The 22,904-nt window shown below is 44.1% G+C and overlaps 1 protein-coding gene across 3 annotated transcripts; it reads left to right on the top strand.

Moving 5' to 3' along the window:
* Positions 1–1,228: 1,228 nt before the first annotated feature.
* Positions 1,229–22,250, top strand: bod1l1 (biorientation of chromosomes in cell division 1-like 1). 3 transcript variants are annotated; one of them, XM_042303235.1, is made up of 29 exons: positions 1,229–1,475; positions 1,774–1,898; positions 2,769–2,959; positions 3,176–3,670; positions 3,819–3,968; positions 4,134–4,297; positions 4,426–4,522; positions 4,678–4,804; positions 4,894–4,957; positions 5,099–6,908; positions 7,031–7,098; positions 7,205–7,304; positions 7,489–7,560; positions 9,077–9,123; positions 9,824–9,896; positions 10,027–10,085; positions 10,193–10,268; positions 10,425–10,489; positions 13,927–14,016; positions 14,124–14,196; positions 14,428–14,489; positions 15,255–15,423; positions 15,642–15,691; positions 16,000–16,624; positions 16,741–16,805; positions 16,946–17,033; positions 17,288–17,420; positions 20,881–20,943; positions 21,193–22,250. In XM_042303235.1, the coding sequence occupies exons 1-29, from the start codon at positions 1,359–1,361 to the stop codon at positions 21,320–21,322; spliced, it is 5,448 nt and encodes a 1,815-aa protein (XP_042159169.1). In that variant the 5' UTR covers positions 1,229–1,358; the 3' UTR covers positions 21,323–22,250. The 3 variants fall into 3 exon arrangements, with proteins under 3 accessions (XP_042159169.1, XP_042159170.1, XP_042159168.1); XM_042303236.1 differs by having other exon boundaries at positions 7,013–7,098; positions 16,021–16,624; XM_042303234.1 differs by having other exon boundaries at positions 7,013–7,098.
* The last annotated feature ends 654 nt before the right edge of the window (positions 22,251–22,904 follow it).

Below are 22,904 nucleotides of genomic sequence, written 5' to 3'. Positions count from 1 at the left end.
CTTAACTGACTTGCCTAGTTAAATAAAGGTTCAATTGAATGGGAAAAAAATACATTAAAACATAGCATCGGGATTATAGTTCACATAAGGCAGCTGTGGGTGAACCTGAGAACTGTAGAAAGAAGGCAGAATGCTGTCTAGAGTTTGAGAGCTAGGTTTTGACTCACTCTATGGTTCACAGCTACGGACGTAACTAACTTTTCGTGACAGGTTTAGAGAATTTACGCAGCAGGTGAGAATAATTAACATAGCAGGTTAGGAGAATTCAGTTAAGGTTAGGAAAACGTTTCACTAAAATTCTCCCTGACTAGACTTGAACATGCAGCTTTTTTTAAACCATTGCTGTTTCACCTAATATTTTTTTATTATATCGCCAAGACAGTCAATTGATCATTCTAATGATGGAAATACATGTCCTCAAAGATGGAAGGCAGGCGGGAGCAGACAAGATCAGGTGAGATGGAACCATTCTAGCACAGTGAATAATAAACATTCTGCTCATTTTCTCATAGATTAAAAACATTTTAGTTTTCTGTTCCCAAAACTAGAACCTGTTACGAACAGAGTGGACTAAGTTTTGTAGACTTTACCCTTTGCCAAAGTTTTAAAAAATTGCATTGTTTGAGTGCAAGGGTATATTTAGTTATTACACAGGTGCACTTCAGTGTCTGCAAAATATGCAAATACATGCTAGAACGGGCCAATAGGATCCCACTAGCTCGTGCTTGGCTCTGCCCACCTCCTTGCTTGTTCTGCCCACTATGATGAATTTGCTCACATTGGAAACGACAGGCTGTGGTCTGTCTTGCGTTAGTTATAAAAACATATATTTGATTCTAGAAAATGAGAGGGCAGATAAGGTGAACAACAGGCACAACTCCGATATAAAGTATGTTTTTTTTTCCAAAGTTGCCAAGTGCGTCCACTTACGTCAGTGCATTCAAAAACCTACCCATTTGATCAAGTAAGAATCAAGTTGCAAATTAGCAATTACATCTTTGTTGACTTTCATACAAGATTCCTCACTTTGTGCTTTATTTTCGTGAACAGATTTTGGGTAGAGTTAAATCTCGCTCCGCATCTTCCTCTGGTATGACATTAGCCGCAACCTTGTTCTTCGATGAGGTTTAAGGGTGGTTGACATCCAATATCTAGCCGCAACCGACAGGGGGCACCAATTATAATTGGCAACAGTAATTTAGTTGTTTTTCTTCCGGTTGCATATCGTTCAACTTCCGAGTCAAATGCGTTAGTTCTAAATCAAAATACGGAGAATCTAAGGAGTTAGCAAGCGACTTTGTGGTGTTTTAATGACATTTATTATTTTGTATTTTAAACCCAGAAGCGTATAGTAACAGATGGCAGGTTTACCCCCCGGAGACCCGCAGTTGGTCTCTATGATCGTCAATCATTTGAAAACGCAAGGTCTTTTCGATCAGTTTAGAAGGGACTGCTTGGCAGACGTGGATACAAAGGTAACGACAGTTATGAATGGTGAATAGTAACAGGTAGCTAGCCAGCAAGTAATCTACAATTTGCCATTATACAGTAGCTAAGCATTAGTCTAAGCATTAATAATCTTGTATAAAAGCTGTTGCCTTCGCGAGTTGCTACAATAGTACCTATGTTTCAGGTCGCGAGACGCTGCCCTGGATCAGACCTACCACAATCTGTTTTTTCAGACAGGATTTAGTGCACGCATAACCAATAAATTGCAAACATGGCTGTGATAAAAATGTTGTTAAACTAGCTAACGTTATTCACTATTTTTAGCCTGCATACCTGAATTTAAGACAACGAGTGGACAACTTTGTGTCCAATCACCTCTCTAACCACACATGGAGTCCTCACTTGAACAAGAATCAGTTGAGAAACAACATCCGACAGTTGGTGCTTCAGTAAGTAATTCGTGAGAGTTCACATATGGCCCTATTCAGAAAGCACACGTTTTTGTTATTCATGTGGATCTTAGCAAAAATGTACATTTTCATCTTATTTCAATCTGGTCTCAGAGCTTTTTGTATTATTCTGAATGAAATCCAATTTAGTATAATAAGTTACTTTTGGTATGGTTACATAAGACAGATGGTTACTTAAGGTAAAATCGAAAGTAGGGTGGATTGATGAGCTTATAACATCTAGCAAACATCTAGTAACCCAAAGATTCCAAGTTCGAATCTCATTGCATGTTCGAACTTTCGAATTTGAGCTAATTAGAAACCTTAAAACTATTTTTTTTAACTACTTAGCATGTTCGCTAACACTTCCCCTAACCTGAACCCTTCACCTAACCCTTACCAGAATAACCCTTTTAGCTAACTCCTAAACTTAACTCTAACCTTAACCCAACTGTTAGCGAGCTAGCTAACGTTAGGCGCCTAGTTAGAATTCGTAACATATCATATATTTAGCAAATTCGTAACACATTGTATGTTTTGCAAATACGTAACAGTGTACGTTTTGCTTTAAAAAAAAAACTATAATCTTAATTGTAATTCGTAGCATTTCATACGAAATGGGTGATGAACAGACACAAATTAATACATACCATACTAAATGTAGTGTCTCAGATTTACATACAGAATAGTACGAAACAGTCTGTGACCAGGCTGCTTATTTCCACAGGGGCAGTAAATGTGCAACCCTGTATCTCTCTCTATTCAGTCACTTACTATAACTTTTTAAATGATATGTCATGTTAGAACATCAAGAGACAGTGCATCCACTTTTGTGTATATGAACTGAATCCTCTTCTGATCTTGTGGCAGGTCTGGGATGCTGGAGCAGGGAGTAGACAGGATAGTTGCTCAGGTGGTGGATCCCAAAATCCATCACACCTTCAGGCCCCAGGTGGAGAGGGTGGTCCGTGAATTCATGTCCCCTGGCAGCTACGTTGATGAACCCCCAGTCCCGCCTGCTCCTGTAGAGGAGAAACAAGACTTTGACCTGCCAGTGCAAGGTGAAATACAGTTGAATGCTTCTAGCAGGTCTTTAATCTGTCTATTATCGTCTTGTATAATTCCAGGAAGAATATCTTTCATATTTGCAGAGCACAACAATTTATGTGTTTTGTTCGTAAATGTAGATGGGATTGTGTCTGAAAATGGTGTGCTTTTGGATTATTGTCTGACTTAACATTTGTCTGTATGACTCAATGATAATGTTGGATTCCCAGCTCCTTCATCTGCCCCTGCTACTTCAATGGCCAGAGATGCCATGTCCATCCTGGATACCATCACCACTCTGAACCAGGAGGCCAGCTCCCGGGCCAGCTCCAGTGGAGAGAAGGTCCTGAAGGGGGGCTCTGAGAGGGACCAAGACCCAGAGGAGTCGATGCAGGAGTCTGAAGGAGGAGAGCAGGACATGAGTCTGGTGGAGGAGGGAGAAGAGGACCAGGACAGGAAGACGCCAGAGAAAGAAGAGGAAGCAAAGCTTGTGTCAGAGGCCCAGGCTATGGAGGTCAAAACAGAGGACGAACAGGAGCAGGTGGACTCTGAGAGAGAGGGGATGAAGGGTGAGGGGGAAGAGGTTGGGACTGAAGAGGAGGCAAAGGAGGGGAAGACCATAGGAAAGCTAAAAGATGAGGTACTGAACAAGGATGTTGATCCACTTCAGTCCCCCAATGAGAAACACCATATTAATCAGAAGGCCAGAGAGAGGTTAAAAGAAGGTGAGATCTAAGTCTTGAATGTTTAGGTTTATGAATTTGATGAAAATTATCACTACACTATGACATTGTCGAATCATTAAGTAGGATTTGAAAGCCTCATAGTTTCAGGTACCATTAACCATTTGTTCCGTGTGTAATTCTTCATCAGAATATTCTCTGGAAGACTCCGACCTTGATGGCCTCAGTGACATCACTGTGAGCTCTGTCCACACCAGCGACCTGTCGTCCTTTGAGGAGGACAGCGATGATGAGCAACCACCGTCAGATTCTACAGAGGACGGCGAGGTCTCATCTGAAGGTCTGTTTGTGTACATGTATTATTTCTCAGTAAGAAGCATTTATTTAGAGATACGAATAACTGAAACCTTTTCAGATATTAAGTGAAAACAGAAGCTATTAGAGGGCAATATTGAAGCCAATATTTCCTTGTAAGTAATTGGTTTTTATTCTGTGTGATCTCAAGATGAAAAGTCTGAGAAAAAGAAGACCAATAGAGAGGAAGACAATGAGGAGAGCCCAGAGCGCAAGCCTCGTCGACAGGCCTACATCCACAAGCCCTTCCTCTATTCCCGTTACTATAGCGACTCTGACGATGAGGTTACTGTGGAGCAGCGTCGGCGGTCAGCGGTAAGTGACATGCTGATATTTATGGTAAAGACATGCCTGCAAACTGAAAATACAAAAGTTGTGGGCAAAGCGTTTTTGTGGCTAGGTTTAATCAAACTTGTTCTATCTCCTTACCTCTATTCTCTCAGGCCAAGGACAAGGAAGAGAGGCTTTTCAAGAGACAGCAGAACAGGGAACGCATGGAGGAGAAGCGTAGACAGAAGTCAGCTCAACTAGAAGACCAGGGTACTTGTAACATCAATATATTCCACAATGTGCTTTTCCCTGGCAGACTAATTAGTGTGTCAACCTTTTATACCTGAGTCATTTGACTTTTGTTCTTGTAAAAGCTGAGGGTGTGGTAAATTGTCCATTCACTGTGATGTTAACTCCCTGTACAGAGAGCAGGCAGCCGACCTCTTCCCCCAGCCTGGAAGCTCAGGATCCCAGGGCCAAAGAGGCTCTCAAGGAAAAGAAGGTTCTTGAGAAGAAGATGGCCCTCAGTAGGAAGAGGAAATGGGACTCACGGTGTGTGTGTGTTTGTAATTGTGTGGACCTGTGGATGTTTGAGTTACTGGATACATAGCCATGTCGCTAAAGTCATTTACATTTTTCAGGAAAGAGGCAGATGTTACAGGCAAGAGAAAGGGAGATGCAGCAGGAGAGTTCAACAAAAAGGAAGTAAGTGTTGAATGAACATCCTAACTTGTGACTGTATGCTCACCTTGGCCATTGGTTTAATTAATTAAATGTTGTTTATTGAGTTAAATAACTTATTTTAGAATTGTGTGCTGATGTATTTCTTTGCTACCTCACAAACAGGAAGCAAAGGGTATTTCCTCAAAGAGCTTGCAGCACAAGTCAATCAGAAAAGTCTCTGAGTCTGCAGCATCAGAAGAGAGGCACAGGAGGAAGAGTGTCAGCACTTCTGAGGAATCTGGAGAACCTAGAAAGCTGGCAGACAAAAGCCGTACACATTCCTTTATCCTGGACTTGGAGCAGGGATCTGAGTCACCACTCAAACAGCGAGCTGCTGGAAAGTTTGACCGGCTTTCCCGCAAAGAGTTAAACCCTAAAGAGCGCAAGGAGAAAGAGTGTAGCCTGTCGGACGAGCGCTCCAAGCTTAAGCAAAAGTTGGAGAAGAGAGTAGTAAGTGAATCCCACACAGATGAACCTGAGCAGAATGAAGGGGCCCACATTGAAGTATCCTCTGATGACAAAGGGGAGAGAAAGTCAAAGGTGAAAGGTGACAAGAAAGTGTCAGTGAATGCCAGGGAAGGTAGGGCATCTGTGTCAGAAGGAGGTGTCTCTGACGAGGGGGCTAGCAAGGAAGCCACAACCAAGAAGGGGAAGGCTCCATCAGTTGAAGCTGCCAAAGTTGAGAAGGACAGGGAGAAGGAAAAGAACAGGGAAAATGAGAAGGAAAGGGAGAAAACCAAAGCAGAGAAGATTCCATTAAAAACTGACCCTAGGCAGTTACTCCGTCCGGATTCCACCGGCTCTTCTGAGGAAAGGTCTGATATGGAGCCTGGATCAGAAAGCATCAAGAAAAAGGACAAACACCCTAAAGAAGTCCTCAAGAGGTCAAAGAGCCACACAGAGGACAAATATGTAGAAAAACCCAAGTCTAAGCCAGACATTGAGAAGGAGAAACCCAGAACAGAACATGTTACTCAGGAAATCCAGAAACCAAGTAAGTCCAGCTCTGAAACTGACAAAGACTCCAGAAAGTCCAGGGAGACAGAGCCTGGAATGAAGGTAAAGATCATGGAAAAGTCCAGATCCAAGTCAAGGGAGGATAAGAAAGCTCAAGGTTTGGAGGTCAAAAACAAAAGTAGCACATCAGGCAGTAGACCTGACGCATCAAAGGAAAGAAAAAGAGAGGGAAGCATGAAGGAGCAAAGGAAAGACACTCAGGAAAACCCACCAGAGAAAATGGAAGGCAGGAGTGGGAAGAAAATGCTTGATAAAAAGGCCCAAAACCCAGAGAAGAAAGAGACCCAGGATGAGAGAAAAGGACGTAAAGCAGATGAAAAGTCTGATAAGTCCTCAATCTCCTCACCTGCTATTACGGAACCTCCTCTGAAGAAAGGCCCTCAATCCAAAGACGCAAGCACAGACTGGGATCCCACCGATGCCACCATTACCACCTCTGCCTCTGTTACCTATGATGCTTTGAGTGACGTCACCCCTGAACTGGAGGAGGATGACAGTGAAATGCCACTCGGTGAGGTGGAACCACGTCCTTTGACAACTGGGGCAGATGCTCTTCTGACTTTGATGGACATCTGTACATCAGCAGATGCAAGACTAGGCCAAGGAAGTGACATCACAGGGGCCATGCAGCGAGAGGCCTGCCCAGAGCTCTCCTTCCAAGAAGCAGACATAAAGATGAAAGAGGCAGCTCTGACCCTGCTCTCCATGGACCCTGAGAGTATACTATCTCCTACCTTAGTCACTCCAGCTACACAGGAAGTCACAGAGGCAACCATACCTGCTCTGCAGCGGAAGGAAACTACTAAACCTGTTGCAAAAGATCAGGAAGATTCTGAGCATGTTCTGGAAATGGACGAAAGTGATCTAACAGCTACTGCCTCATCAGAGAAAATGGATGAACAGTCAAGGAGCCAAGGTAATGTGTCTTGTGACAACAGTTATATGGTCAGTTCTTCTTTTCTTAAAGTATCACAAGGCAATGGTGAGTATTTGGATGACTTATTGTTAGTTACATTACAGTCAATGTTCTGGCCACAGATATTCTCGACACAGGGGGGAAAGATACGGTGGTGTCAACATGGACATTAGTTGAAGGGATGTCTCAGGTGAGAATGGCTTATGGTGTTTCTATTTCATTCTAGTTCTATAATATAAATATCAGGTAATTGTTACTCCGACTTTGATAGCATCTTTGTTCCAACTCTTTCAAAGGAAAATAAATCTACTGTTGACAGAGATGAGGAAAAACCAGGCCATGCTGATGTTGTTCCTGAGCAAGAGACTGTATTGGGACCATCAGTCGACAAACAATGTATAAGATTCATACCTTTATCTTAACCTTGTACATTCACACTCCTCACCAACGGGTTTTACACAAACTCCCAAGTTTACAGATTTTCTTTTGTGGGTTTTTTTCAGTTCTCCCCCAAATAAAGTTTGTGTGCTCTCTGTTAGTTTTTTTGAGTGTAAATTTGCTGATCTTTGTTTTTGCTTAGATGAGACTGAGAAGACAAAACTGCTGGCCATGGAACATGAGTGTCAGGTTAAGATGGACATTGATAACATTAGTAAGTCATACACAACTGCAATAATATTCAAATACCAATCCTTAATATTATTTGATATACACTGAGTGTACAAAACATTAGGAACACCTGCGCTTTCCATGACAGACTGACCAGGTGAATCCGGATGTAAGCTATGATACCTTATTGTCACTTGTTAAATCCACTTTAATCAGTGTAGATGAAGGGAGGAGACCGGTTATAGAAAGATTTTTAAGCCTTGAGACAATTGAGACATGGATTGTGTATGTGTGCCATTCAGAGGGTGAATGGGCAAGACAAAATATTTAAGTGCCTTTGAACAGGGTATGGTATTAGGTGCCAGGTGCACCGGTTTGAGTGCGTCAAGAACCGCAACGCTGCTGGGGTTTTCATGCTCAACAGTTTCCTGTGTCTTTCAAGAATGGTCTACCACCCAAAGGACATCCAGTCAACTTGACACAACTGTGGGAAACATTGGAGTCAACATGGGCCAGCATCCAGGATGAAACACTTGTAACACCTTGTAGAGTCCATGCCCTGATGAATTGAGGCTGTTCTGAGGGCAAAAAGGGGTGCAACTCAATATTAGGAAGGTGTTCATAATGTTTTGTATGCTCAGTGTTCTGATAGAAATACGATTATAAAAAATAACTGATTGGATTTATATGGCGCCTTTCTATCAACTGAGATGCTCAAAGCGCTTTACATAGTAGGGGGAAACTCGCCTCATCGACCACCAATGTGTAGCACCCACAGTGACCATTTTTGTGTCAGAACGCTCAACATACATCAGCTATCAGGTTGAGAGTGATATATGCCAGTGAGGGTGCTGATAGAATGGGACCAGGTTGGGAATTTGACACCGGGGTCTTACAATAAGTGCCATCAGATTTTAAATGACCACAGAGAGTCCGGACACCTGTTTAACATCCCCCTACGCAGGGAAATGTCCCATTGGGATGTCCTTAGACTAGAGGTAAGCGTGCCCCCTACTGGCCCTCCAACACTACTTCCAGCAGCATCTGGTCTCCCTTCCAGGGACCGACCAGGACTGACCCTGCTTAGTTTCAGAAGCAAGCCAGCGGTGGGATACAGGGTTTAGCGTCATTTGGTATATATTTATTTGACCAGGCAAGTCAGTTAAGAACAAATGCTTATTTACAATGACGGCCTACCGGGGAACAGTGGGTTAACTGCCTTGTTCAGGGTCAGAATGAGTTTTTTTTTACCTTGTCAGCTTGGGGAATCGATCTAGCAACCTTTCGGTTACTGGCCCAACCACTAGGCTCCCCACCTGCCACCCCTAGAACTGAAGGGGGACTGACTGTATTTTGCTAAAAGTTCCAACCCCCACAACCAAACCAACTGTAAAAAATAATAAATTTAAAAGCGTTTTGAAATGATGTTAATATCCAAGCTTATCTATAGACTTTGGACCTGAATGCCAATGCATGTTGCATGTAGTTTTGACTTTGTGTAACTCCAGTCCTCAAAAGACTGTTTTAAAAGGTGATCTCTCCTCCTTCCACCATCTCAGATAAAGACCAGACTGAAGCACAAGAGGAAAATGGAGTCACTGAGTCTGTAAGTACTCATTCTTGGCAGTTTAGCACTCATGTTTTACAGGAGCACCACAGTCTTTTCTGGTTACATTTTTGTGAAGGCTAAAGTGACTGTTACTGCTTTCTTCTATTAAAACTTCTTAGGGCTGCAATCCCGTTAATGGGATATGACAACAGCCAGTGAAAGTGCAGGGTGCCAAATTCAAAACAATAGAAATCTCAAAATTAAAATTCCTCAAACATACATGTATCTTATACCATTTTAAAGGTAATCTTGTTGTTAATCCCACCACAGTGTCCAATTTTCAAATAGGCTTTACAGCGAAAGCACCACAAACGATTATGATAGGTCACCACCAACTCACAGAAAAGCACAGACATTTTTCCAGCTAAAGAGAGGAGTCACAAAAAGCACCAATATCCCACTGTGTATTCAATAGGGGCTGGGTTGAATATCGACCAACCCCAGATTTCCCACTTCCTGTTTGGATTTCTTCTCAGGTTTTTGCCTGCCATATGAGTTCTGTTATACTCAGACATCATTTAAACAGTTTTGGAAACTTTAGTGTTTTCTATCCAATACTAATAATAATATGCATATATTAGCAACTGGGACTGAGGAGCAGGCTGTTTACTCTGGGTACCTCTGGGCACCTTTCATCCAAGCTACTCAATACTGCCCCTGCAGCCATAAGAAGTTAACCTTTATATGTGTATTTCAGGGGAAGTGTGACACACCTGAAAAACCAAGGGAGACTCGACGTGGTCGGCCATCAAAGCTGGTCAAACAAGCCAGTGAGTCTCTGATGAGCTTTATGCAATCCACAGGTGTTTGTGTCACGCTGTTCTTCTTTGGTCTTTACTTGTTGTGTTGTCTCTCTTTCTGTTATGTGTCTGAGGAATGATTTTGATTATTTTGTTGCAGGCAATGCATCCAAGTCAGACGGACAAGAGGACGAGAAAGGATCCGACCTGTCTGAAATGGTAGTTATCTGCCCTTTATGACTGCGTGTAACATTTCATCTTATGGAAGCACGCAATCTTTATTTCAGAAAAATACATGCACTAAATTTGTTTGGTTCCTTGTTCAGGAGGACAAAATGGAGGGAAGAGTAACCCGCAAAGGAAGGCTATCTGGTCAGAAAGCTACCACGGCCAAAGACTCCGGTACATTCATTTAGACAAATCTGTGTTAATGAGTAAAAACGGAATGTTTTGGTATTCTTTTATTACACGTTCACGTGACATTTGGCCAGCTTCACATCTCAAATTGGGAAGACCATCTGAGTTTGTAAATCTTGTGCCCTTTCTGCAATTCATCAGGTATGGAGAAAAATGAGAAGGACAGTCGAGAGCAGCAGTCCAAGCTGGCTGTGGAAGTGAGTAAAGTAAGTATAGTCCCTACCTATCAGTACTTGCATTAGGTAGTAACAATGTCACTATCTATGGGTAACTGCCAAAACAATGGAAACACTTGAGTAAATTAGGGATATAAAGTGTATTGAAGCAGGTGCTTCCACACAGGTGTGGTTCCTGAGTTAATTAAGCAATTAACACTGCATCATGCTTAGGGTCATGTATAAAAAATGCTGGGCAGGTCATTATTTTGACTACCATGGCTATGCCACCGTAGGATGACACTAGTGGTCACTGAATGGTTTGATGAGCATGAAAACAATGTAAACCATATGCCATGGCCGTCTCAGTCACCAGATCTCAACCCAGTTGAACACTTATGGGAGATCCTGGAGCGGAGCCTGAGACTGCGTTTACCCTCACCATTAACAAAACATCAAATGATGGAATTTATCGTGGAAGAATGGTGTCGCATCCCTCCAATAGAGTTCCAGCCACTTGTTGAATCTATGCCATGGTGCATTGAAGCTGTTCTGGCTCGTGGTGCCCAACGCCCTATTAAGACACTTTATGTTGGTGTTTATTGAAGAATGGCGCCGTAGAAGATGGCTGCTGATTTACGGGCTCCTAACCAATTGTGCTATTGTGTGTGTTTTTTTGCGTTTTTTAAAAACTTTTTTTGTATGTAATGTTTCTGCCACGTCTCTTATGACTGAAGAGCTGCTGGATATCTGGACAAAGATTACTCGCCTCATACTGGACAAAGATTTTTTTTCTTTAACAAGTCAGATGCAAAGGATTTACTTCAGACACCCGACAAGTCCCAAATCCCCGTCATTCGCATGAGAAAGAGACAGAGATGTCGGGGTGCCTTATAAGGATCCGATGGCAAGTGGGTAATCTGCATCTACCATCAGTCCTATTAGCCAACGTACAATCATTGGATAACAAAATAGATGAGCTACAATCACATTAAAATCTGTAATATCTTATGTTTCACCAAGTCGTGGCTGAATGATGACATGGATAACATGGGATTACGCTGCATCGGCAAGACGGGGTGGCGGTCTGTGTATATTTGTGAACAGCTGGTGCACAAAATCTAATATTAAGGAAGTCTCAATGTATTGCTCGCCTGAGATAGTGTGGTCTGCAGCTTATCATGAGTTACTCTATCTACCAAGAGATTTTATCTATATTTTTCGGAGCTGTCTATTTACCACCGCAAACCGATGCTGACACTAAGACCGCACTCAATGAGCTGTATAAGGCAATAAGCAAACAGGAAAATGCTCATCCAGAGGCAGCGCTCCTAGTGGCCTGGGACTTTAATGCAGGGAAACTTGAATCCATTTGACCTAATATCTACCAACATATTAAATGTGCAAACAGACAAAAAAATCTGACCATGATTCTATCCTCCCGATTCCTGCTTACAAGTTAAAACGCAAGCAGGAAGCACCAGTGACTCAGTCAATAAAGAAGTGGTCAGATGATGCTGATGCTAAGCTACAGGATTGTTTTGCTAGCACAGACTGGAATATGTTCCGGGATTCTTCCGATGGCATTGAGGAGTACACCACATCGGTCACTGGCTTCATCAATAAGTGCATTGACGACGTCGTCCCCACAGTGAACGTACGTACAGTGGGGCAAAAAAGTATTTAGTCAGCCACCAATTGTGCAAGTTCTCCCACTTAAAAAGATTAGGCCTGTAATTTTCATCATAGGTACACTTCAACTATGACAGACAAAATGAGAAAAAAAAAAAGTTTTTTTTTACAATGTTACGTAGATGGAAAAATGCTGTCCTTGAAACAGTCTTGATATGTTTGTCAAAAGAGAGATCAGGTTCCAGAGTAACGCGGGGTCCTTCAGTTTTATTTGAGACGACTGTACAACCATTAAGATTAATTGTCAGATTCAACAGAATATCTCTTTGTTTCTTGGGACCTAGAACAAACATCTCTGTTTTGTCAGAGTTTAAAAGTAAAAAGTTTGCAGCCATCCACTTCCTTATGTCTGAAACACATGCTTCTAGCGAGTGATGACAACTGACCCGTAGCACTCACGTCTGTGGCCATGAAGTTCTTTGAAAGGCTGGTCATGGCTCACATCAACACCATCATCCCAGAAACCCTAGACCCACTCCAATTTGCATACCGCCCCAACAGATCCACAAATGATGCAGTCGCTATTGCACTCTACACTGCCCTTTCCCACCTGGACTGAAACATCTACGTGAGAATGCTATTCACTGACTACAGCTCAGCGTTCAACACCATAGTGCCCTCAATGCTCATCACTAAGCTAAGGACCCTGGGACTAAACACCTCCCTCTGCAACTGGATCCTGGACTTCCTGATGGGCCTCCCCCAGGTGGTAAGGGGAGGTAACAACACATCTGCCACGCTCATCCTAAACACGGGGGCCCCTCAGGAGTGCGTGCTCAGTCCCCTCCAGTTTTACCCATGGCTGCATGGCCAGGTACAACTTCAACACCATCATTAAGTTTGCCGACGACACAACAGTGGTAGGCCTGATCACCGACAATGACGAGACAGCCTATAGGTAGGAGGTCAGAGACCATTGCCGTGTGGTGCCAGGATATTAACCTCCCCCTCAACGTAATCAAGACAAAGGAGATAATTGTGGACTACAGGAAAAGGAGGACCGAGCACGCCCCCATTCTCATCGACGGGGCTGCAGTGGAGCAGGTTGAGAGCCACATCACCAACAACAAGCTTTCCTGGTCCAAACACACCAAGACAGTCATGAATAGGGCACGACAAAGCCTACTCCCCTGCAGGAAACTGAAAAGATTTGGCATGGGTCCTCAGATCCTCAAAAAGGTATACAGCTGCACCATCGAGAGCATCTTGACTGGTTGCATCACTGCCTGGTATGGCAACTGCTCGGCCTCCGAACGCACTACAGAGGGTACATCACTGGGGCCAAGCTTCCTGCCATCCAGGACCTCTATACCAGGTTGTGTCAGAGGAAGGCCCTAAAAATGTTCAGACTCCAGCCACCCTAGTCATAGACTGTTCTCTCTGCTACCGCATGGCAAGTCTAGGTCCAAAAGCCTTCTTGATAGCTTATACCCCCAAGCCATAAGACTCGTGAACAGCTTATCAAATGGCTACCCAGACTATTTGCATTACCCCCCCCCCCTTTACGCTGCTGCTACTGTTTTATCTATGCATAGCCACTTTAACTCTACCTACATATATTTTTTACTGATCTATTTTATACTTAACCAATAATGCAGTTTTAAGAAAAATAAGTGTTAAGGGCTTATAAGTAAGCATTTCACTGTAAGGTCTACAAATTCCTGTTGTATTTGGCGCATTTGACAAATACAATTTGATTTGGGATTATTTTATTTTGGCAGATATCTGTATAAGTACATGCATTATGTAATATCATATTGCCCTTATACCCTTGCTCACATGGTTTGCTATTGTAGGACAATGAGGGTGATAAGGCCACAGATTCCAGAACGCCACGCAGAGGACGCTCGTCTAAAACCTTTGCGGATGAGGAGGAACTTAAAGAGGTTATATCATCCTTCACTGCTCACTCCCCTTCTGCCTGTGTGGATTGTATGTTGATGAGGTATGTGAGTCGAGTCTGAGGTAACCATGTTAGATGTTCTCTATACAGCCTGAGAAAGTGGAGGAGACCCCGCCTCGCAGAGGCAGACGGTCAGGTGCCCAGGCCAAAGACTCCACCACAGGTAAGAGGTTCCACCACAGCCATTTGGAAATTCAAGAGCTATATGCTTCCATAGCTCTACTCTGTGCTAGGCCTATTTAGTACTTTCAATCTCTCGTTTCTGATATTGAGATGGGTGATAGCTAAGATGCATGCCAAGTTCATCATATTTTTCCTGTGTGCCCCTCAACAATTCAATTTTGTCATTATCAACACATTTCACACAAAATAAACATATTACTTTCCTACACAGGAAACCAGGAGGAAGAGAAAACAGGAGCGACATCATCGGAAAAGCCAAAGGAGAAACAGGAGGTAAGTTCAGTCGACATGATCAGTTTGGCATAGACCTTCATTCATTCAGCGGGGGGGACTCATTCAGCAGTGTGGTGGTCCCATTCGGCGGGGTGGTCTCATTCAGCTGGGGGGCGGCGGTCTCATTCAGCACGGGGGCGGCGGTCTCATTCAGCACGGCGGCGGCGGTCTCATTCAGCACGGCGGCGGCGGTCTCATTCAGCACGGGGGCGGCGGTCTCATTCAGCACGGGGCGGCGGTCTCATTCAGCACGGGGCGGCGGTCTCATTCAGCACGGGGCGGCGGTCTCATTCAGCACGGGGCGGCGGTCTCATTCAGCACGGGGCGGCGGTCTCATTCAGCACGGCGGCGGCGGTCTCATTCAGCACGGGGCGGCGGTCGCACGGGGGGCGGTCTCATTCAGCACGGGGCGGCGGTCTCATTCAGCACGGGGCGGCGGTCTCATTCAGCACGGGGCGGCGGTCTCATTCAGCACGGGGCGGCGGTCTCATTCAGCATGGGGGCGGCGGTTCCCCATTCCGCACGGGGGCGGCGGTCTCATTCAGCACGGGGCGGCGGTTCCCCATTCCGCACGGGGGCGGCGGTTCCCCATTCAGGGTGGTGGCGGTCTCATTCAGCGGGGGGTCTCATTCAGCAGGGGGGCGGTGGTAAAACATGAGGGGAGCAGGCCAACATCAACTATTTATATGGCCACACAGATCGCTTGTTAACAGCTGATTGACTCAGTATTTCAGGTCAGGGCTCTCTGTTTTGTTGTTGGATCAGATTCATCCCCCTCTTCAAAAAGAGGAGGAGGAGGAGGAGGAGGAGGAGGAGAAGAAGAGTGAGCAGAAGAGAGGCAGTAGACGGGGAAGACCAGCTAAACCTCCAATCTCCAAGCAAAAGACAAATGAAGATGCAGAAAGCTCTCATTCCAAGGAGCCCACTGATACTCGTGAGTTTCTTTTTTAAAACTTTATTTCAATCCACAATATAATCTTACTGCAAGATCCAAATACTTTCATAATGCATGATTGGGTATTAAAAGTGATTGTCAACAACTATGAAAACTATCATTGTCGATGCACTTTCTAAGTGCATGGAAGGGAGTTAATACAGAACTCAGGAAAGCTTGGTCTGGCATTTGTTACAGTAACAGTCTCTTTCTCTTAGGCAAACCTGCAGTGAAGAGGAAGAGGAAGAGGTCTGAGGAATCTGGGGAGGTGTGTCCTTTTCACTTCTCTGACCACAAGGTTTACTGAGCCATGCCTCTGGTTCTTCTTTGACCCCCAGTCTCTACTCCTGCAGACCTCATAGATCTGAAAGGACTGGATACATGAGTTATATGGGAAATTATAGGGCTAGGTGCAGCCATCACCTTATTGCTTACACGTATCCAGTCCATTTTAGATCTATGAATGCCGAGGAGCTGGTTAGAGGAAGGCCCCTGAGATAAAATGGAACCGTAGCAATTAGTCCTTCCATTGACAGAGAGGTGTGTGTTTTAAAGTGAGCTTTGATTCTGTTGAAGGGGACCCAGCCTGAGGAGGAGGGGACCCAGCCTGAGGAGGAGGGGACCCAGCCTGAGGAGGAGGGGACCCAGCCTGAGGAGGAGGGGACCCAGCCTGAGGAGGAGGGGACCCAGCCTGAGGAGGAGGGGACCCAGCCTGAGGAGGAGGGGACCCAGCCTGAGGAGGAGGGGACCCAGCCTGAGGAGGAGGGGACCCAGCCTGAGGAGGAGGGGACCCAGCCTGAGGAGGAGGGGACCCAGCCTGAGGAGGAGGGGACCCAGCCTGAGGAGGAGGGGACCCAGCCTGAGGAGGAGGGGACCCAGCCTGAGGAGGAGGGGACCCAGCCTGAGGAGGAGGGGACCCAGCCTGAGGAGGAGGGGACCCAGCCTGAGGAGGAGGGGACCCAGCCTGAGGAGGAGGGGACCCAGCCTGAGGAGGAGGGGACCCAGCCTGAGGAGGAGGGGACCCAGCCTGAGGAGGAGGGGACCCAGCCTGAGGAGGGGGGGACCCAGCCTGAGGAGGGGGGGACCCAGCCTGAGGAGGGGGGGACCCAGCCTGAGGAGGGGGGGACCCAGCCTGAGGAGGGGGGGACCCAGGAAAGTGACCTGAAGGAACAAGAGGAGAAACAACATGGAGAGGATAGCGGTGAGAATAGATGCAATACTTTTACTTCCGCACATTGTGGTCCAAATGACACTCGATTAACCCATGCCATGTCATTAAAAAAAAAAACTTGTTCTGTCCCTCCCTTTCTTTTTCAGTGAGCCAGTCTGACGACCCGGAGAAGGGGACAGAAGAGGGCTCCAGTGATAACAAAACAGATGAGGTACGTAGAGAACATACAGTCAAGCTGATTTTAGATCATGTATATTATTATTATTCTATCTTTGAATGGTTTTGATCAGTCTCAAACCAACCAAAATGGTGTTTGAATGGATTCCTCCCTCCCCCATGGGACTCTACCAGGGTGAGGAGGACAAAGACACGTCTCAGAAGAAACCTGCTCGTAGGGGAAGGCCCTCGAAGGGAGCAACATTGACGTCAGAGGAACCGGGTATGGCTCAGGGGGTCTAGGTAGTTAGGAGGATATGATTTCCATGGAAATTAATTTTGTAACTTGGCAAAACATTTATCGATGGCTGTTGGAGAACTCTGATCTCATACATGTATGTATTCATTACAGTTTACTCTCATAGGAGCAGGTTAAACTGGGTGAGAAATGAGAGGGGTTGAAACGTTGTTGCATCTATTAACACCACCATGCTTTTGACTACTGTGTGACCATGCACACTTTTTCATTGTAAACAGAAAATACCGTATCTGAGAAGACCGACAAAAAGCTAGACAAGAAAGAGAGCGAACAAAAAGAGGATGAAGAGGAGGAAGAGACGCCCAAATCCAGAACTGCGACTCGAGCTGCTGTTCGCCTTGAAGCTGAGAGGTAAACGATGTGTCACATGACATGCAGTGCGTGATATACACTACATGGCCAAAATTAGTGGATTCGGCTATTTCAGCCACACCCATTGCTGACAGGTGCATAAAATGGAGCACACAGCCATGCAATCTCCATAGACAACCATTGGCAGTAGAATGGCCTTACTGAAGAGCTCAGTGACTTTCAGTGTGGCATCATCATGCCACCTTTCCTACAAGTCAGTTCGTCAAATTTCTGCCCTGCTAGAGCTGCCCCAGTCAACTGTAAGTGCTGTTATTGTGAAGTAGAAACGTCTAGGAGCAACAACGGCTCAGCCACGAAGTGGTAGGCCACACAAGCTCACAGAACGGGAGCACTGAAGTGTGCTGAAGCTCGTTAAAATAGTTTGTCCTCGGTTGCAACATTCACTACCGAGTTCCAAACTGCCTTTGGAAGCAACATCAGCACAAGAATTGTTCGTCTGGAGATTCATGAAATGGGTTTCCACGGCCGAGCAGCTGCACACAAGCCTAAGATCACCATGCGCAATGCCAAGTGTCGGCTGGAGTGGTGTAAAGCTCGACGCCATTAGATTCTGGAGTAGTGGAAACACGTTCTCTGGAGTGATGAACTACACTTCACCATCTGACAGTCCTACGGACAAATCTGGGTTTGGCAGAGGAGGAATAATAATAGTCTGGGGCTGTTTTTCATGGTTTGGGCGAGGCCACTTAATTCCAGTGAAGGGATATCTAGACGCTACAGCATACAATGACATTCTAGACGATTCTGTGCTTCCAACTTTGTGGCAACAGTTTGGGGAAGGCCCTTTCCTGTTTCAGCATGACAATGCCCATGTGCACAAAGTGAGGTCCACACAGAAATTGTTTGTCGATCGGTGTAGAAGAACTTGACTGGCTTACACAGAGCCCTGACCTCAACCCCATCGAACACCTTTGGGATGAATTGGAATGTCGACTGGGAGCCAGACCTAATCGCCCAACATCAGTGCCCGACCTCATTAATGCTCTTGTGGCTGAATGGAAGCATGTCCCTGCAGCAATGTTCCAACATCTAGTAGGGAGGCTGTTATAGCAAAACAGCTAACGGGGGGGGGGGATTCCATATCAATTCCATATCAAAGCCCATGATTTTAGAATTAGATGATTGATGAGCAGTTTTCTCCATGTTGTGTGGATTCTAGAACATGGCTGACTTAAAGGGATAGTTCAGAAAAATGACAAATGTATGTATTCGTTTCCTTACCTTGAAAGTGGTCTATGGACAAGGAGAGACTGCAATCCACACTTGGGTTTTGTTAAACTAAATACTGCCACCAACCACTCATATTAGCGTCTTTTAGTATTTTTCTACAACAAGGAAGTCAATGTCTCACAGTTAGCATGTTTTAAATGTCATGTCAAAATCAATAAAACTTTCAATCACATTTATTTGTAAAGCCCATTTTACATCAGCCGATGTCACAAAGTGCTACACAGAAACCCAGCCTAAAACCCCAAACAGCAAGCAATGCAGGTGTAGAAGCACTGCTTTGTTTTCTGCTTCTTTTTTTATCTCAAAGTAAATAGTCATTGAGCTGCAGTTGAAGTCGGAAGTTTGCATGCACCTTAGCCAAATGCATTTAAACTCAGTTTTTCACAATTCCTGACGTTTAATCCTAGTAAAAATTCCCTGTCTTAAATCAGTTAGGATCACCACTTTTATTTCAAGAATGTGAAATGTCAGAATAATAGTAGAGAGAGTGATTTATTTCAGCTTTTATTTCTTTCATTACATTCCCAGTGGGTCAGAAGTTTACATACACTCAATTAGTATTTGGTAGCATTGCCTTTAAATTGTTTAACTTGGGTCAAATGTTTTGGGTAGCCTTCTGCAAGCTTCACATAATAAGTTGGGTGAATTTTGGCCCATTCCTCCTGACAGAGCTGGTGTACCTGAGTCAGGTTTGTAGGCCTCCTTGCTCGCACACGTTTTTTCAGTTCTGCCCACAAATGTTTTTATATGATTGAGGTCAGGGCTTTGTGAGGGCCACTCCAATACCTTGACTTTGTTGTCCTTAAGCCATTTTCCCACAACTTTGGAAGTATGCTTGGGGTCATTGTCCATTTGGAAGACCCATTTGCGACCAAGCTTTAACTTCCTGATGTCTTGAGATGTTGCTTTAATATATCCACATAATTTTCTTTCCTCAGGATGCCATCTATTTTGTGAAGTGCACCAGTTTCTCCTGCAGCAAAGCACCCCCACAACATGATGCTGCCACCCCCGTGCTTCACGGTTGGGATGGTGTTCTTTGGCTTGCAAGCCTCCCACTTTTTCCTCCAAACATAACGATGGTCATTATGGCCACACAGTTATTTTTTTGTTTCATCAGACCAGAGGACATTTCTCCAAAAAGTATGATCTTTGTCCCCATGTACAGTTGCAACCCGTAGTCTGTCTTTAAGGTGATTTTGGAGCAGTGGCTTCTTCCTTGCTGAGCAGCCTTTCAGATTATGTAGATATAGGACTTGTTTTACTGTGGATATGGATACTTTTCTACCCGTCTCCTCCAGCATCTTCACAAGGTCCTTTGCTGTTGTTCTGGGATTGATTTGCACTTTTCGCACCAAAGTACGTTCTTATGTAGGAGACAGAACGTGACTCCTTCCTGAGCGGTATGCTGGCTGCGTGGTCCCATGGTGTTTATACTTGCGTACTATTGTTTGTACAGATGAATGTGGTACCTTCAGGCGTTTGGAAATTGCTCCCGAGGATAATTCAGGCTTGTGGCGGTCTAAAAAAATATTGGGTGCTGATTTCTTGGCTAACTTCTTTTGATTTTCCCATGATGTCAAGCAAAGAGGCACTGAGTTTCAAGGTAGGCCTTGAAATACATCCACAGGTACACCTCCAATTGACTCAAATGATGTCAATTAGCCTATCAGAAGCTTCTAAAGCCATGCTATCATTTTCTGGAATTTTCCAAGCTGTTTAAAGGCACAGTCAACTGAGTGCATGTAAACTTCTGACCCACTAGAATTGTGATACCGTGAAATAATCTGTCTGTAAACAATTGTTGGAAAAGTTCCTTGTGTCATGCACAAAGTAATGTCCTAACCGACTTGCCTAAACTATAGTTTAACAAGAAATTTGTGGAGTGGTTGAAAAATGAATTTTAATGACGCCGACCTACGTATGTAAACTTCCGACTTCAACTGTACATAATGCCTTTCATACACGATATGTGGCAAACAGTATTGACAACTGTGGGAGTGTATCATTTTCATCTAACCACCACACAGAAAACGGCAACTAGTGTAACATTGCCCTTAACCATCTTCAGATCATTCTGAAACATTCATAATGAACTATAAAGGAGAAGGGAACAAAGTCTGTCCAACAATATCTTGTTGGGGTGTCTGGCACTGAGGTTGCAAGAAGGCAGTTCTCTCAAGTTGCTTTCCATTTGTATTTTCTCCAGGAACAAACCAAGGAAACCTTCCACCCGAGCTCGAGGTGAAGAGGAGAACCCAGCAAACACACGGTAGGTTGATGTGTGTGTATGCATGCGTCTGTGTGTGTGACAGGATGTGCTCATCTCTTGGTACTGTGTGAATCCTTGTTTATTTGTATAAACGCTATGATTATTTTCTGAAATGCTATATAGTATCTAGCAAACTCGTTTTTATAGGGGACCTCTTTATAATTGTCTTGACGTGACCCTCTAATATATTGTCAATAGGGCATTATATATGTTACTGCATACTCTTGCTTACCTGTTATTACCCTTCAGTGGGATGAGAGGACAGGCCTCGGCGTCAGCTAAGGCAGGGGGGCGTAAACGTGAAGCCAGCCCCCCAGCAGTGCGCACCAGAGGTGGACAAAAATCTGAGGAGCTCCCTTCCAAAAAGACTAAGCGATGAACAAATACCTGCTTTCCCCAAGCCCAGGTATTAGAATATTCACAGCGCTGTTGACATATGAGTTTTTTGAGTTTTAAATGCTTCTTTGTTTTTAGAAACACTTCACATAATACATACTGGTATTAAATTTAACAGATCTGAACCTCTCCCCTCTATTCAAGCCTGTGGATGTGTTGGATAGGAACATTTGGGGATGGCATGACAGTATGGTCTAGCAGTGGTGGTTCTCAAAACAGTAACCTGACCTGGATTTAGCTCATGGTGCTTTCCATTTCAATACAGTATTATAGACCCTTCACCATAGGCCCATATGTTTTAGATTGCACTGGTCATTTAAAGATGTTAGCTAATAATATCTCATGAAACGGAGCATTAGAGACCAATCAAAGGTCTTTTGTGGAGAGCCTCATTGACTTTAATCCTAGGACAAAACAGTGGAAATTCTTTGTCACTGACAAATCGACTTCTGTCTGTGTTGGTCACTCCAAGGATTTGCCGTCGTGCAGGCATATGTCCTTTGGTTCCTGCATCACGTTCAAGGGTTTTATATTTCTTCGACCTATAGATACATTTAGATATCATTCATATAGAGTTGTATAGAAGTTATTAACCTGGGTATAGTCTCACAAGTACTTTTACAATTTGTGTTATGTTTTTGCTCATTGTTTCCGTACCCAGAAGCCTCTTCCTGTTACTGGACTTGAACATGGAAGTATCCATTCTATGAATGTAAAGGAGGTGTTTGTCTTCTCCCTGTGTTTTTTTTTTCTTCTGTTATTTTGTTTTTTACTACACAGATTTGTCTGTGCTCCTAACTACTTTCCCCATTAAGTGATTTCTATTTTTGGTTATTTTTGTAATGTGTGCTCACAGAGCTTATGCCCTGTTGTAAGTAATGGAAGAGATTAAATCCCTTTCAAATGGTGAACAAGTGGCGTGTGTGGGACTCTTTCCTCACTTATTGACTGAACATTTTGTTTTTGATTATACTGGAAGGTATGTTTCAGGACATTATTAAATGTGATATTAATACAAAACCCATGACACGTGTTACACTTCACACTTTGCGTATGCATAATTATAGTACTCATCATAGTTTCACACATTTAAACTCCATTGTAAAATCTTCCACATCTGGTAACACTCATGAAGTGCCGTCTAATCCATTTTGCATGTTAAACAACTACGTTAAGCTTTGTTATTGTTTCAACTGCGGATTGCCCCTTTAAGGTGAGGTAGTGCTACTGTGTGTATCACACATGTTTTAACTGCTGGGCAGTTAAGTCTCAACTGTTATTTTTCAGTGGAGGTGTTGTGTGAATGGATGTGCTATCTGTAAAGTGTACATAGCTGAAGTCAACCAATCAGCTGAGGGGAGAGGACATTCCTGGTTACAAATGGGAAATAAACTAACATGCTAAGAATGAAATATGCCACAATCGTTAACACATTACAAGGATTTAAATAATGACTACACCTGAGCCCATGAATTCCAAAGGCATCAATAAGGGCCATGAAATGCTGGAGGTTTTTTAAGACACTGGATGGAGTTTTCCGACCGTTCCTGCGGAATGCTTAATCC

This window comes from Oncorhynchus tshawytscha, linkage group LG21 (assembly GCF_018296145.1).
Source record: "Oncorhynchus tshawytscha isolate Ot180627B linkage group LG21, Otsh_v2.0, whole genome shotgun sequence".
NCBI lineage: Eukaryota > Metazoa > Chordata > Actinopteri > Salmoniformes > Salmonidae > Oncorhynchus > Oncorhynchus tshawytscha.
Note: the sequence above shows the minus strand (reverse complement) of the source record. Positions and strands in the feature narration are given on the sequence as shown.

What these genes read in the sequence shown, in the direction of transcription:
- bod1l1 (XM_042303234.1), top strand. Translation starts at nt 1,359, where the DNA reads ATGGCAGGTTTACCCCCCGGAGACCCGCAGTTGGTCTCTATGATCGTC. An exon ending in TAGTTGAAGGGATGTCTCAG is followed by an intron (nt 7,099 to 7,204) that starts GTGAGAATGGCT and finishes ACTCTTTCAAAG; the next exon opens with GAAAATAAATCTACTGTTGA. An exon ending in GATGGACATTGATAACATTA is followed by an intron (nt 7,561 to 9,076) that starts GTAAGTCATACA and finishes CCACCATCTCAG; the next exon opens with ATAAAGACCAGACTGAAGCA.